Source organism: Microcaecilia unicolor, chromosome 9, assembly GCF_901765095.1.
Source record: "Microcaecilia unicolor chromosome 9, aMicUni1.1, whole genome shotgun sequence".
Taxonomy (NCBI): domain Eukaryota; kingdom Metazoa; phylum Chordata; class Amphibia; order Gymnophiona; family Siphonopidae; genus Microcaecilia; species Microcaecilia unicolor.
In genome coordinates, this window is record NC_044039.1 from 142,376,528 (window position 1) to 142,392,536 (window position 16,009).

General features: G+C 45.0%; 1 protein-coding gene across 7 annotated transcripts in view; it reads left to right on the forward strand.

Annotated features, from left to right (window-relative positions):
- The window catches only part of RPAP1 (RNA polymerase II associated protein 1), a 118,782-nt gene that overhangs the window by 8,301 nt on the left and 94,472 nt on the right, over window positions 1-16,009 (forward strand). For all 7 annotated transcript variants that reach the window (XR_003943311.1, XM_030214101.1, XM_030214100.1 and 4 more), the window contains exons 2-4: window positions 7,033-7,223; window positions 7,771-7,919; window positions 9,060-9,152. Coding sequence is in view for 6 of the 7 variants with exons in the window: in XM_030214101.1 (XP_030069961.1) it covers window positions 7,064-7,223; window positions 7,771-7,919; window positions 9,060-9,152 (402 nt within the window). In the remaining variant the exon portion in view is untranslated. The remainder of the gene's footprint in view (window positions 1-7,032; window positions 7,224-7,770; window positions 7,920-9,059; window positions 9,153-16,009) is intronic.

Sequence of the window (16,009 nt, forward strand, 5' to 3'; positions counted from 1 at the left end):
GGAAGCCAGCCAGCAAAATAAAAGTTGCCTACCTGTAACAGTAGTTCTTGGACAGATGATCTTGCAGCCACACAAATGAAGTGACTCTTCCGTGACGTCACTGACCGGAACTAATACCAAGCATTAAGCTTAAAAGCTATCACAATATGTGTGCGTGCAGATTCCCACTGTAGCTCACAGTATATATCCTCAGGTAAGAACCGCCCCTTTTCAGTTTGATATAATAGCTAGTGGCAACTTAAGGGAGGGTTGGCAGGGATTGTGTGGCTGCAAGATCATCTGTCCAAGGAGAACTACCGTTACAGGTAGGCAACTTTTATTTCTCCCTGGACAGAGTATCTTGCAGCACACAAATGAAGATTCCCAAGCTACACAGGTAACAGATTAAGAAAACTACATATGTCTATTGAAAAAGTAACTGGTACCTGTGTGAGGAGGAGGTGGTAGTTGACGCCTCAGAGTACAGAAGAAAGGACAGCATGACCAAAAACTGCATCCGTATATGAAGTTGTGTCGATGCAATGATGTTTCACAAAAGTATGACTCGATGACCATGTAGCTGCTTTACAAATGTCTTGTAAGGAAGTTCTTTGCAAATGAGCCCTTGTGGTCGCCTTAGCTCTGAGATTATGAGCTGAGATATGAGGAATATTTGAGGAGTTAGTCGTTTGTGCAAGTTAATAACATAAGGTGATACACTTAGGAATCCACTGGGATAGTGTTCCTTTCGTCACTGGTTGCTGTTGAAGAGTAGATCGAAGTGAAAGAAATAATTGAGAAGGTCTATTCTCAGATTTGGTTCTATCCAGATAAATGGTCAGAGCCCTTAGACAGTCCAGAGTATGAACCCTCTTATGATCTGCAGTATCACGAGGATAAAAAGTTGGAAGCACTATTACTTGATTTAAATGCAAAGGTGAGACTATCTTAGGTAAGAACTTTGGGTGAGTGCAAAGCACGGCCTTATCATGGAGTAATTGAGTGTACGGTGGATACGGCGTGCTGATGTCAAAGTTACTAAAAACAATGTTTTCCAAGTAAGGTATTTGAGTTCTGCGTTGTGAAGAGGCTCGAAAGGAGAAGTCATAAGCGCATTCAGTACTAAATTAAGGTCCCATGGAGGAGTTGGTGGACAAAGGGGAGAGTAAAGGTGCATGAGCCCTTTGAGGAATCTTTTGAAACAGGATGTTGCATGAGAGTCAAATTGTCCACCGGGTCATGGTACACTGAAAGAGCTGCCAAATGCAGTCTTATCAAGGAGTATAAATAATCCTGATTTTGAAAGATGGAGAAGATAATCTAAGACACGAGATACAGAAGCAGTGTCAGGGTGCAGGCGATAACGTGAACACCAGTTGGAGAAACGCTTCCATTTTGCTGTGTAAGATTTCAAAGTGGAGTCTTTTCTAGAGGCGAGGAGAACTCTAAGAACACCCTGTGAAAATATCATGTCCGATTGAGACCGATCATCCAAGCCGTGAGGCGGAGAGATTCGATGTCTGGGTGAAGAAGACTGCCTTGCTGTTGTGTTGTCAGATCCGGATCCAGCGGAAGTGGAAGCGGGGAGCTGCAAAGTTAGGTTTAGATGAAATGTGAACCATGCCTGTCTCGGCCAGTAAGGAGCTATCAATAAAAGAGACGCTCTTTCCAATTTTACCTTCTGGAGTGTTTTGGAAATGAGTGGAATTGGAGGAAAAGCATAGAGAAGGCCTCCTGTCCATGAAATCTGGAAAGCATCTTCTGCTATTCTGTTTGGACTAGGAAACTTTGAGCAAAATCTGTGACATTTGGCGTTGAGAGGGGATGCAAACAAGTCGATGAGAGGCTGACCTCACGTTGAAGAGAGCGTGCGTAACAGTGGTCTTGAGTGACCACTCGTGTGGCTTTAATTTCCTGCTGAGTGAATCTGCTAAGGCATTTTGCACCCCGGGTAGGTAGGATGCTGAGATTGTGGACTGGAGACCTAAGACTAAATGCCAGATCTGCATAGCTTCCCTGCTCAGCTGTCGGGACCCGATACCCCCTTGTTTATTGATATAGTACATTGCCACCTGATTGTTTGAACGTGAATTTGTTGATGAGAGAGGTGAATGTGAAACGCGTGAAGAGCCAATTTGATGGCTCGCAGTTCTAAAAAATTGATACTGTATGATGTCTCTTCGTGAGTCCAAAGACCTTGTGTCTTGAAAGAGTTCATGTGTGCTCCTCACCCTTGTTTGGATGCGTCGGTGATTAGGTAAATTGAAGGTAGAGGAGACCGAAATGGCATACCTTGAAGGAGATGTGGGGTGTGAGTCCACCATTGGAGGGAATTTTTCAGACTGTGAGAAAGTCCTATCTTTGCTAACATAGGATGGAGAGCTTGGATCCATCGGTCCCTCAGGTGCCACTGCAAGGGCCTCATAATTAGTCTTGCCAAAGGTACTATTGGTACTATAGCCACCATATGACCCAAAAGGACTAATAATGTTCATGCTGTGGTGAACGAGACATGACTCAGATGAGAGATAAGGATGTGAATTTGCATGGCTCTGCTGAGAGGCAAGTACGCTAGCATCTGAGGTGTATGAAGAACTGCTCCTATGAATTCAAGCTGTTGAACTGGAAGCAATTGAGATTCCTCCGAATTGATAAGGACCCCAAGAATTTTGAGGAGAGAGGTGACCTTCTGCAGTGTTTGGAGTGCATCTTGAGGCGTTGATGACGAGATGAGCCAATTGTCTAGATGAGGGAAAATCGTTATCCTTTGCTGACGAAGATGGCCTTTGATCATGATCACACATTTTGTGAACACCCTTGGCACTGAAGAGAGGCCGAATGGGAGAACTCAAAATTGGTAATGATGAGAATCCACATGAAAATGGAGATACTTCCTGGATGGATGGTGAATAGGAATGTGTAAATATGTGTCTTGAAGGTCGAGAGACACCAACTAGGAATTTTGATCTAGAAGTGGGAGAATCATTTGGAGAGTTGTCATCCTGAATTTCTCTTTTTTGATAAATTTGTTTAGGGGTCTTAAATCCAGAATAACGCGTAGACCTCCGTTCTTTTTCGGAATAAGAAAAAATCGGGAATATAAACCTGTGTTCCGGTGAGATTGCTGTACCAGTTCGATTGCATTGATTTGCAGGAGACGGGAGATTTCTTCCTGAAGGAGATGAAGGTGACAGGAAGGAACCTGAGAGGTGACAATGTGTGTGTGAGGCGGAGGATTCGCAAAATGAAGACGGTATCCCTGGTGTACAATCGAAAGGACCCATTTGTCTGAAGTTATCAGGGACCACTGAAAAGCAAAAAATTGAAGACGGCCTCAAACTGGTAGGTCTATGGCAACTGCCGGGTCAAAAAGAAGATAAGGGTTTGGGCGCCATAGTGGGTGCTGGTTTGGACCTCTTTGATTGTAGAGACCTATTTGGCTTGTTGTATTTATAATTAGAGGTGTACCTATTGAAAGAGTATGGTTTATGAGAATTGTATCTAATTTTGGATGTGACATATGACGAGCACTGAAAAGACGACTTAGTTTGGTTTAGATTGTCATCTTCTAAAGTATCTAGAGTGGTGCAATCTTGTTTAATATTATCAATAATGTCTTTAATGTTATCACCAAAGAGATTGTCTCTTGTACAAGGGGCATCAGCCACCCGATTGTGAACATCTTTTCGGAGACCTGAAGCCTTTAACCAAGCCAATCATCTAGTGGAAATGCCCACTGCAACACCTCTAATTGAAGTGTCATAAGAATCGTGGGCAGCCCTGATTAAATTAATTGCATATTTGTCCAGTTTTTGGAGTAACGGTCGCAGTTGAGGTTGCATTGTAGCTGGGAGAGAATAAACCGCTTGAGACAAATTGTCCAGTATGGTAAATTGATAGTTAGTATAATGAAAAATATGAATCCAAATCCGGGCATTGAGCATGGCACTTTGATACATTCTCTTGCCTTATGAAACCATAAGCTTCATTTCCTTAGTTGGTGGAAAATTAGAATGGTCCTGTGAGCTCTTATTCTTATGCATGGCAGACTGAACGACTATGGATTGATGAGATAGCTGTGGTTTTCCAAATCCCAAAGTGTCTTGGACCTTGTATTTTGTATCCAGACTCTTTTTTGTAGGTGTAGATGTGAAAGGAGTAGACCACACAAGTTTATGTTGATCTGCAAGGACTTCGTGCAAAGGTAATGCTATTATGTCCTTCGGTACTTCCTTGTAGCGAACAGCTTGTAGCTTCTTTGTTCGTGGATCAGGTTGAGAAGTTGAATGACTGTCCAAAGCTGATGTCAACTTGAGGAGAAGTTTGGGATAAGAAGTATCCTTAGGTTGAGATAACTTAGATGGTTTCGGAGGGGTCAGAAGGTAAACCCGGAGTATCTGCATCGTGACCAGAACAGTTATCAGGAGAAAAACACTTAGAGTGGTTCTGCCGCCCTGGACTCTGATGTAGACACTGACCATGAACGTTTTCTATGAGATGAAGGAGCAGAACATGAGAAGGTAACTGCTGAATCTGAATGAACCTGAGAAGTCAAGCGCTGCTGGCTAGACTGTTGGTTCTGATTTTTTAATAAAAAATCACGAAGGAGATGGAGAATATCTTCATTAGATTGTGACACTCAAAAGGAAGAGGAGGTATTGTCGGTAGGCAGTGTTCCTAAAAATGCTGAGTTATGCTTAGAAGACACCACTTGATTGTTTAAATCCTGTCTGTATTCTGGAGAGAGAGATGGTATCTGGTTTGGAGTGGTTTGAGTATGAGAAGGAGAAGAGGAGCCATAAAACTGCTGCATTGTGCTGGTGAGGGGAGGAGCTAGATTGGTTCCAATGAGAAGGGGAGGAGCTAACCCTTTGAGAGTGGGAGGAGTCAGCTCGACAATGAGAATGGGAGGAGCTCTGTCGGTGCTGATGAGCAGGAGAAGAGCTTCTTCGGTGCAGAGAATGATGGTGCCGACGAGAGTGAGCTCTATGATGATGAGGCACTGAGGAATCAGACCGGTACCGATGAGAATGAGGAGATTCAGTGCCTTGCTGTAAATAATTGAGCATTGTAGCTCTTTATTCAGGAGATTTCGTCAGCCCCGAAGATTCAAGGGGCGTGTACTGAAGTTGAGTCTTGGCACCGACAACTGAAGTAATTTGTGGTGGCAGAGACTGAGGAGACATCAGCATCTGTTGAACAGGCTGCTGATTCTTGAGAGGAACTGCACCATCCGAACCTTTACCAGCCAGAGGTTCGTTGGAGTGCTTCCTTTTGCCTGTAGCTTTCTTACACAGCTGATTTGAAGACGACTGAGGAGGTAAGTCGTCAACGGCTCTCATTTTCAGATCCCTAATTTTCCGTGTTTGAGGGAGCATGCTAGCATACTTCTCATAGTTAGAATCTAAGTGTGCTTTTCCCAAACAACAAACACATTGATCATGAGGATCTGTGTTAGACATTTTAGTATTACAGTCTATGCAGCGTTTGAAACCCTGCTTTTTTTGCTGACATGACAGGGAAGATAACAGCTGCTAAGTCAAATTCCTTGAATAAGGAGGTCATTAGAAATAAAACAAAATAAAACATGGAAAAGAAAATAAGATGATACCTTTTTTATTGGACATAATGCATTTTTTGATTAGCTTTCGAAGGTTGCTCTTCTTCCACGAAGAAGGGCAACCTTCGAAAGCTAATCAAATGTAGTAAGTTATGTCCAATAAAAAAGGTATCATCTTATTTTCTTTTCCATGTTTTATTTTGTTTTATTGCTATTGATTACCTTTAAAAGTGGACTAACACGGCTCCCACACCTCTCTACTCAAGATTGAATAAGGAGGAAATTGTCAAGATGAAGTAAATAAACTAAAAAATGAACAAAATTTAAAATAAACGCGAGAAAAAACTGCACTGAGGAGAGTATATAGTCAGCGGGTCTGACCGTCAACACGGAAAGAAATAAACTGAAAAGGGGCAGTTCTTACCTGAGGATATATACTGTGAGCTAGAGTGGGAATCTGCACGCACACATATTGTGATAGCTTTTAAGCTTAATGCTTGGTATTAGTCCAGGTCAGTGATGTCACGGGAGAGTCACTTCATTTGTGTGGCTGCAAGATATTTTGTCCAGGGAGAATGATAAGGTACAAAGGAAGAATCGCGGCACATCGAGGGGAGGGCAGAGCACAGCAGAATCAATGGACATGGATGGAGTGGGAGGAGAGGACAAGAGAGAAGAGAATCGAGGACACGGATGGGAGGGCAGGGAAGAGGAAAATTGCTGGACATAGAGGGGAGGGAGGAATCGCTTGACATGCAGGAGGGGAGGGCAAGGGAAAGACAAAAAATTGCTTACAAGAGAGCCTTCCTAGATCCCGTTTCATTGTTGAGGAAACGGGCTGTACATGTTAAATTGTACAGCGCTGCGTAACCCTAGTAGCGCTTTAGAAATGTTAAGTAGTAGTAGTAGTAGTAGTAGGTTCCACTAGTATACTGATAAATGAGTCCAATAGAAGACAAATTCTGTTTTAAAGAAATCTAGCTAACTACGCTGTTCTGTTGCTCTTCTTTAGGCTTCTAGGCAGTGGTGATCCTGTGGCGGATCACCACTGCGCGTCCATCCCCCCAGGGTGCAGCACGACAACCCCCCCCACCAGTACATTCTTAGCTGCTGGGAGCAGCCGCGCGGCTGTTGGCTCCACTGGCTCTCTGCTCCCTCTGCCCCGGAACAGGAAGTAACCTGTTCGGGGCAGAGGGAGCAGGGAACCAGCGGAGCTGACAGGCGCGTGGCTGCTCTCTCTACCCCTCCAGCAGCGTGCACCCGGGGTGGACCGCCCCGCCTTTGGTACGCCACTGCTTCTATGTGTCTAGTTACAGGGAAAACTGATACTTTTTAGTTGGGATAGGCAAGAAGATTACAAAGATGATTGGGTAGGGGGTGGAGGTTCTCTTATTGTAAATAGTAGTAATATGTGGCAATATGGAATGAGTGGAGAACATATCATTTTGTCCATGATTTAGATATCATTTTTCAAGAGTTTTTTTTTCTTCTAGAAATTCAGAACATAAGGAAGAGAAGAAAGCAATGTTGCCAAGGCCCAAGCCTGGGGAATCAGAGGAAGACCTGCTGAGGTTTCAGAGTCAGTTCCTGGCAGCAGGAACATCAGCTGCTGTGCAGATTGTGAAGAAAGCAGATAAGAGGAAAGGGGATATAGAGAAGAGGAGGGATGTTGTGACACTTGGTGGTAAATTCCTGTGCCTTTTCTTTAGTGTGACTATTGAATGCGTGATAGCTTTCTTCTCTGCTTCCAGCTCTGACATCAATTGTAGCCACACCTAACCCCTCAGCATTCTCCTGTATTTCCCTGGAAATTATTCTTACATTCATTTTTAAGTTCAGCAGGCACCTGCTTGTCCATTCAACACTGGTGTGCATTATTGTGGAATCTGTATTGCATCTCCCATTAGCTACCTACTTCACTTAGCCTGCAGCTGTATTTGTCTCCTATGACTGGATACTGCAGTCATACAGTCTTTCCCTGCTGCAGATGATAATGCATTTCTTCCTTGCATCTGCACAGGCATTCATAACCTCCATTTTACTACCTGGAATCCTCTCTTTTTGTACTCAGTTCTGTCTTTAATAGCAGCTCCTTGGAGAGCGAAAGAGGCATGGTTGGAGTTGCAAATATGCTGTGTAGCTTGTTTATTATTTAAAACTTAAATCACTTGTACAAAGGATGATTAGATCAGCGAACAATATCTTAAAAATTTATTTTATGACATTCTCAGATTTTCCTGATGTGCCTCCAGTTCTGACTCCAGCTCCTCCAAAGAAGTCAAAGTTCAAAAATGACCATGTCTGCTTTACTGATGACGATCCCGAGGAGGTCTTGGAACGTCATGATCGACACATTACTGCTGTCTTCTCAAAAATTATTGTATGTCCTAGTCAGATTTATAAGAAAACTGATTGTTCTGTGAGTTTAGGGGAATAGAAAGGGTCTGGAGCCAGATTGCCTGGGGTAGTTTTTAACTTGTGCTTTTTCCATTTTCCCTCCCTCTCCCTGGCTTACTGTTTCTTGGTGCATGTCTCCTAATGCTCTCTTCCCTATCTGATGGGATTCTGTCACAGTAGTGTAGTAAAAGGGTGGGGGCAGATCACTCTGGGTGCTGTTTTAGCAGGGGTGCCGATGACGCCGGCTTCGGCTGAACTGCTGCTTCTGGCCCCGCTTCCTGAGCCCCTCCCAGAACAGAAAACCAGCCACCAACATAAGCGCTGGTTTTAATGAATACCACAGGATGCAGGTTGTGCTCCCTCTGAGCTCAACTGCTGCTGCAGCATGCATCTGGCCTCTCAAGGACCTGCAGTGATCAGGAGGCAGCAAGGACCTCCCAGATGTGTGTGCGCTGATGACTGCAGCATCCTGCCCTTCCCCTAAGACACAGACTTCCTGTTTCTGTGAAAGGCGGGATGCAGCAGATTTGTCAGTGCACGACTGGGAGGTTTTGAAGCTTTCTTATGATGACCATCAGCATCTATGTTCTGGTGGCAGCAGTGTGTAAAGGGCTGGTAAGGCTGTAAGGAACTTAAGGGAAGGGATCTGCTGCAGGTTCCAGGAGGATTTAGAGGCGAGCTAGAGAGGCTGTACCACAGCAGTAATGGGGGTAGCGGGGGCAGACTGCCCGCCCCAGGTGCCATCTTCCCTTACTATGCCACTGTTCTCTCACTCCTCTTTTCAACAGCAGCACTTTTTGTCTGCATCTGCCTCCTTTGCTGGTTTCATACTAAAATTTGAATGTGCAGAAATGCAAGGGTATAGGTATGTCTGGCAGGAGTATAGGTCTCTTGTCTCTCAAAAATTGCCAGTGCACAGGAATCAAGTTTTTTTTTTTTTTTTAGAGCTGTTTTTCTTTTCTTGGAATAAGATGTGCAAATCTAAATAAGTGATACACTGATAGAGCAAACTGTGATATGAGTTCAGAAAAGGGATGTGGTTACATACTATAGTAAAGGAGTTATATTTTATGGTTTGAAAACATGGGGGTAGAGGCAAACATTCTCATTTTTATCATTTCAGGAACGAGATACGAGCAGTGCAGCTGTCACTGTGCCTCTACCCACTGGAGATCCATTCCCCAGAGTCTTTCACCGCTCAGAAATACGGAGTGAGGTAACAGATTTTGCTTCTGCATTGGTGCTGTTTGGATACTTGTAGGGTGGGGTTCAGCTGTTGTCACAGCGCACTAAAGACATGCAGTGATCAGAGGTTTTCTGTATCCATGTAGCAGCCCACATTTTGCACTGGTTCACTGATCTGTTCACTGGCTGTCATGACACATCAGCAACTGTGGTTGCGGCATTGGGAAGTAGATGCAGAATCAAAGTCGTGTCTAGTTAAACTGCCCTTTCTGGGCATGTGGCTGTTTGGTAAGATCTGCAAAACTTGGTGAAAGAACTATTGGAAACTAAGCCACAGCGGTTGCCAGAGGATAAGCCAATAGCCTCTGGTTTTCTTCTTTAGGGGGCTCGATCTTTTTTCAAGATAGCAGACAGTACTGACTTGGTGAACAGCAATATGGTTAGAAGTCCCGCTTTCAGGCACGCCAATCTTCCTTTTGTGTGGAAAGGAATTCACCCTCTCAGTCAGAGCACCCAGCGCTTCCATAGCTTCATGCTGATGCAAGGCTGGTCCACTCTTTTCCTTCAGTGGGAGAATGTGTTCAGATGTTTCTTGAAGAGTGGGTCAAAGTTGCATCAGACTAGTGGTTTCTGAATATATGTAGAGAAGGTTACAAGATGGAGTTATCCCACCTGGTTGCTCCTCTCTTCTTGCAGTCTCCTTGTTGAAAGGGAATCAAGGCTGGTGCTCCAGGCCATTGTTCCAGTTCCCCAGGCCAAACAGGAAAAAGGCAGATACTCCACCAACTTTATTGTCCGAAAGACAGAAGACATTTTTCATCTGGTCTTAGATCTCAAAAGTCTAAACCACTGTTTCCGAGTGTCCCAATTTTGCATGGAGACACAAAGAGCAGTGATAGTCTCGGTTGAAGCTGGAGAATTTCTCACGGCCTTCAGTCCTAAAGAGGTGTACTTGCATATATCTATATGGTCGCCGCAGCAGAGGTTTCTACGTTTTGCGGGGCTGGACCATCACTTCCAGTTCAGGGCTTTGCCCTTCAGTCTCGCCGCGGTTCCAAGAACATTTACCGAGGTTGTTGTGGTGGCATCCTTTCTTCATTGCCAGGGAATCTGAGTTCACCCATATCACGACGATCAACTCATTCGTGTGTCATCTTATTCGGACAGCTTAGGAACGATGGACAGAGTTCTCTGTCTTCTGCTGTCATTGGGTCGGGTGATGAATTTCAATAAGAGCTGACTAACTCTGATACAGCACAGGAGAGGATCTTCCTAATGGAGCACAGGAGGTTGAAGCTGGTTCAACAGTTAGTCCTCTCCTCAGTCAAGGCAGGCCCAGGGTCTGGGACAACATTCAGGTTCTGGGGTCAATGACGACAGCAATGGAAGTGGTGCCATGGGCAAGGGCTCATATGTGGCCATTACAGGAATCTCTTCTCAGCCACTTATTTGTGGTGTCACAGAAGTATGATCTTCATTTTCCTTGGATGCTGGTTGCTAGACGGGGTATGCAGTGGTGGTTGTCACCCAGGAATTTGACCATCGGAGTTCCCTTTCTGAGAAAACAGTGGGATGCCAGCAAGTCAAGTTGGGGAGCTCGTTACAAGTTCCATCTGACAAAGGGCACCTGGATGGAGAAGGAATCTTAGTTGGTGATAAATTGCTTGGAGCTCAGGGCAGTGTGGAATGCCCTATGTGACTTTGTACTGCGTTCAATTCTGGTCATCATATCTCAAAAAAGATATAATGGAATTAGAAAAGGTTCAATTAAGAGCGACCAAAATGATAGAGGATGGAACTTTGCCCATATGAGGCAAGGCTGAAGATGTTAGGGCTCTTCAGCTTGGAAAAGAGACAGCTGAGGGGGGATATGATTGAGGTCTGTAAAATCCTGAGTGGTGTAGAACGGGTAGAAATGAATTGATTTTTCACTTTCAAAATGTAGAAAGACCAGGAGACACTCAGTGAAATTACATGGAAATACTTAAAAAAAAAAAAAAAAAAAAAAAAAAGGAGAAAATATTTTTTTTCACTCAAAGAATATCACCAACTACCACCCAGTAGCATCTATCCCATTAGTAGTCAAACTCATGGAAGGACTGGTGACAAAAGAACTCAACGACTACATAAATAAATTCAACATACTACATGAGTCACAATCAGGATTCCGACCCCAACACAGCACCGAAACAGTACTACTCACTCTCCTATCCAAATTCAAGCAGGAGATAGCAATAGGCAAAAGCATCCCCCCCCTCAATTTGACATGTCCAGTGCGTTCGACATGGTTAACCGTAACATATTGTTAAGACGCCTAGATTATTTCGGAATTGGTGGTAACACTCTCAATTGGATTAAGGGCTTTCTAACCACCAGAACATACCAAGTGAAATCAAGCACTAACATATCGTCACCCTGGAAACCAGACTGCAGAGTACCGCAAGGATCACCACCAGCTGGTGGTTTCATATAATAGTGGACCGATTGGGGTTCTCTGCTTCTGGACTTGATGGCAACGAAAAGTGCCCAAGTTCTTCAGCTCGATGGGGATTGAAGCCCTACTGCAGCCATGGCCAGAGACATATCTACTGTATGTCTTCCCTCCTTGGCCCATGGTAGATTGTTTGTTTGTTGAAAAGGATCGCACTGCAACGTGGTGAAATAATTCTTGTAGACCTGAATTAGCTCTGGAGGCTGTGGTATGCGGACCCGATTCTACTATTGGACGGGGGTCCTCTCCGTCTTCCGCAGGTAAACTGCCTACTGAAGCACAAGGTCTGGTGCTCGTGGAGGATCTGTGCTCTTTGGTCTTTAGGCTTGGCCATTGAAAAGACTCGGTTGAGACAAAAAGGTTATTCTGATTTGGTCATTACTACCTTGCTTCAGGCTCAGGAACGCTCTACATCCATGGTGTATGTGAGGGTGTGGTGGAAATTCGAGGGCTGATGTTCTGAGTGGGGACTTTCTCTCTTCTCTGCTCAGGTTGCGCACATCCTAGTGTTTTTCCAAGCAGGGTATTGGGTTCTCTAAAAGTTTAGGTTGTGGCTTTGGCCTGTTTCAGGGGATGACCTACAGAAGATGTCTCTTGCAGCTCATCTGGACATTGTTCGATTCTTGTGGGAAGTGGGCTGTTTGCAGCCTCTATTTCATATGCTGTATCCAGAGTAGAATCTTATTTCGTCAATTGGGCTCTTTAGAAGCCTCCTTTTGAGCCATTCCTGAAGGCCTCCTTGAAAAATCTTACTCCAAAAACAGTGTTCTTGGTAGAGAATGACACGGGGACGGGATCTGTGGTAATTCAGTAATCCACGGTAAATCCACAGTAAAATTTAAAAAATCTGTCTGTTTACTGCGGATGTGTGAGCAAAACGTTTTACTGCCCCGTGGGAGCAGTGAAAAGCTTTGCTCCCGTGGTAAAAAAAAACCCCAGTTGTAGTTACCATTCCCTGTTCGGGATCTCCATGCCTGCCTTCCTCTCTCCCGCAGTAGTTCTACCTTATGCAGCCAGTCAGTGGTTTACTGGAGCTGGCTCGCACGAGTTGTTTATTAATTTTAAAAAAATTTTGGGAGCCATCCGGCTTCCAAAATTTGGGCTCGGGTCTCTTTGGCTTCGTTGTCCTCCTCCCCTGTGGCTTGTTCCAGTGGCTTAGGTACAGGGGGCCTTGGGGACGCAGGATCTCCCATTTTTGTCTCAGGCCCTCCCTCCAACAATAGTGGCTAGCCAGGTGGTTTTTTTTTTTTTGCTTCCTAAGGTTCCCTGTGCTCCCTGTCCCCACAGGCAGCTGAGCTCTCCCTCCCTTCCTTCGGGCCTGGCAGGCTATCTCTCCTCCCTGTTTCCAGCAGGCATCGCTAAAGACAGTTACTTCTGGCTGTTCTGGTCCCGTTGCTGCTTCATCCTGCCTTTTCAACTTCCTGTGAATGGTACGAAGCTGCGAGATGGACTGGGGCAGCCGGAAGCAGCTATTTTCAGCGCTGCCCACGCTGTGGCTCACTGCTGGAAACGGGAGAGATAGCCAGCCGGACCCGAAAGGAGGGAGAGATCAGATACTTGACTGCGGCGACAGGGAGCAGGGAGCCTCAAAACAAATCAACCAATCCTGTGAACTGCTTCTTCCATGTTCTCGTTCTTTATTGTTGGTACCATTTTTATTTGATCCCATTTTTATTTTCAAACATGCTGGCTTGTACAGGATACGGATGTACACACAGAGGAAGTATAATAACGGAATAAATTTTCATAGGTAGAGTAGTAATTTGCTATAAATTGTAATCAGTGTGTCATTTGGAGGGACTGGTTATAGGGACCCACAGAGAGGGGGGCACTGGAAATGCGGGAGGGGGTTGCTGGATTGGACCCATGGAAAGGGAGGGGGCTGCTAGACCGAAAGGGGGAGCTGGAGAGAAGGGAGAAAGGTGCTGGACCATTGGGGGGAGGGAGGGCTGGATACAGGGAAGGGAGAGAGAGCTGCTGGACCTATGGGGGGGGGGGGTAGGGCTGGAGGGAAGGGAGAGAGGTGCTGGACCTGCAGGGGAGGAAGGGAGGGGAAGGGACACAGAGGGGCAAAGCCAGACACGGGAGAGGGGTATATGGACACAGAGGGAAGATGTTAGATATCGGAGAGAATAGGAACGCAGAAGGGAGATGCTGGACTTGGGGGGGGGGGGCATAGGGACACACAGGAGTGATGCTGGACATAGGTGGAGGGGATAGGGATAGGCTTAGGGCTTTCTCTGGCCTGGGGACAGATGTCCTAGTTGCACCTCCCTTACACCATCTCTGGCATGTGTGATCTTTATGTTTTGCACATTATAGAAGGAAATGTCTCTTTCTATTTCTGTGGTTTGGCATCTTGTGGTTTTATGTTAATATACGTTTATCATTTTTGGTCAGCTATTATGTATTTGGCATTTGTGTTCTCTGTGTGTGTGTGTGACCGAGGTATTTTGTTAGCATGAATTTTTTATGTAGCGTTCTGTAATAATTTGACTTTTTCAGTTTTCTTGATAGTGGAGGGGATATTTGTGAGGGGAGACAGGGATTTTGTTGACCCTTCTTATTGTTTGTGATTTATAAAATGACAGTTGTACAGAATGTTTCTTTTTATACTTTAATAAAATTATTTAAATATAAAATCAGAACGAGGCTTGTGCAGATGGGATCCGACAGAGTTCATGCGGATGGGGCAGGATAGGGCCAGAGCTCATGGGGGCAAATTTTGCCCCCACATCATTCTCTAGTTCTTGGTGAGTGTTGCGTCAGCACATTAGGTTTTGCAGCTTCAGGCTCTTTCTTATCTGGATCCCTTGCTTTGTTTTTCAGAATGTGGGGTCTCCCTGCACACGGTTCCTTTCTTCCTAAAGTGGTATTAGCATTTCCTCTCATCCGATGTGTGGAGCTTCCACCTTTTCGCAGAGAGGAAGAAGAGGCTTAGTATTTTTCCTTGAAGCTTCTCGATGTTCCTAGCGTCCTCATTTAGATATCTGGAAGTCATGAACGATGTTCACTAATTAAACAGATGTTTCTCCTTTTGGTAAACAGAGGCTTGGCCTCATGGCTTCCAAGCTCACAATTTTGATGGCTGAAGGAGACTATCAGGTCAGCTTATTTTTTCTTGCAGTGAAGTAGGCTTCTCAGGCCTTGCGGGCTTTTTATACAAGGTGTACAGTGATATCCTGGGCAGAGACTACCTTACTGTTTCCAGCAGATATTTGCAGGTGGCTATATGGTTGACACTGCATATCATTGTCAAGCCCTACAGGTAGACTTTGCGACGCACTCGGAAGCCAGTTTTGGGACTTGGGTCCTCAGGACAGGGGCAGCGCCAGGATCCCACCCACATTAGGGATTGCTTTTGAACATCCTACAGATTCTGGAATAGTGGGAAGCTGTGAAATTTAGGTCTTACCTGGTAATTCTCTTCCCATTAGTCCTCCCACTATTCCAGAGGCCCATCTGAGGTTTCTGAGATATTTAGTTGATGCAAAGTAATGGGTCAAATAACAACATCACTTTGCATGGTGCTTCTTGCATATATCTTGTTCTCTACAGGTTGTCCAGAGATAATAGAGATCCACATGTTTGTTCATCTGGTTAGTGGTAGATTATCGAGTTGTTTAAGGTGGTTGTGTTTATTTTGAGTTTCTCCTTACTGCTCCTCTAGGTAAATACTGAGGAGTTGGACTGGATGCCAAGAGAAATGTTTCAGTTCAGTTTTCAGTTTTGCTGCTGGTTGATGGACACAACTATTGCACAGATTCTGGAATAGTGGGAAGGAGTAATGAAAATCAGACCCAATTTCTCCTTATGTGCATAAGCACTGTGGGGTTGTGTAAGTTCTCTAGCACATAATTGCAAAGGGTATAAGCATGGGAGGGACATGGCTGTGTTCTCATTTATATGTTTTGCTAGTTATGCGCACCCTTGCCACATTTAGGTGCCTGCAGTTATGCTAGGTTTTTGGCTAGTGTAACTTAAGGTGTCAAAGGTTAGGCAAGGCCAAGAGCAGATTTATGCAGATTATGCACCCATGAGGGGCATAATCGAAAGGGATGCCCAAGTTGTGCTGAGGACGTCCTCGCAAAATGTCCTGATGGAGGGGCGGGGAAACCCGTATTATCGAAATAAGATGTACGTCCATCTTTCGTTTCGATAATATAGTCGGGGACGCCCAAATCTTGAAATTTAGGTCATCCTTAGAGATGGTCATCCCTAGACTTGGTCGTTTCTGATTTTCGGCGATAATGGAAACCAAGGACACCCATCTCAGAAATGACCATATGCAAGCCCTTTGGTCGTGGGAGGCGCCAGCATTTGCAGTGCACTGGTCCCCCTCACATGCCAGGACACTAACCGGGCACCCTAAGGGACACTGCAGTGGACTTCCTAAA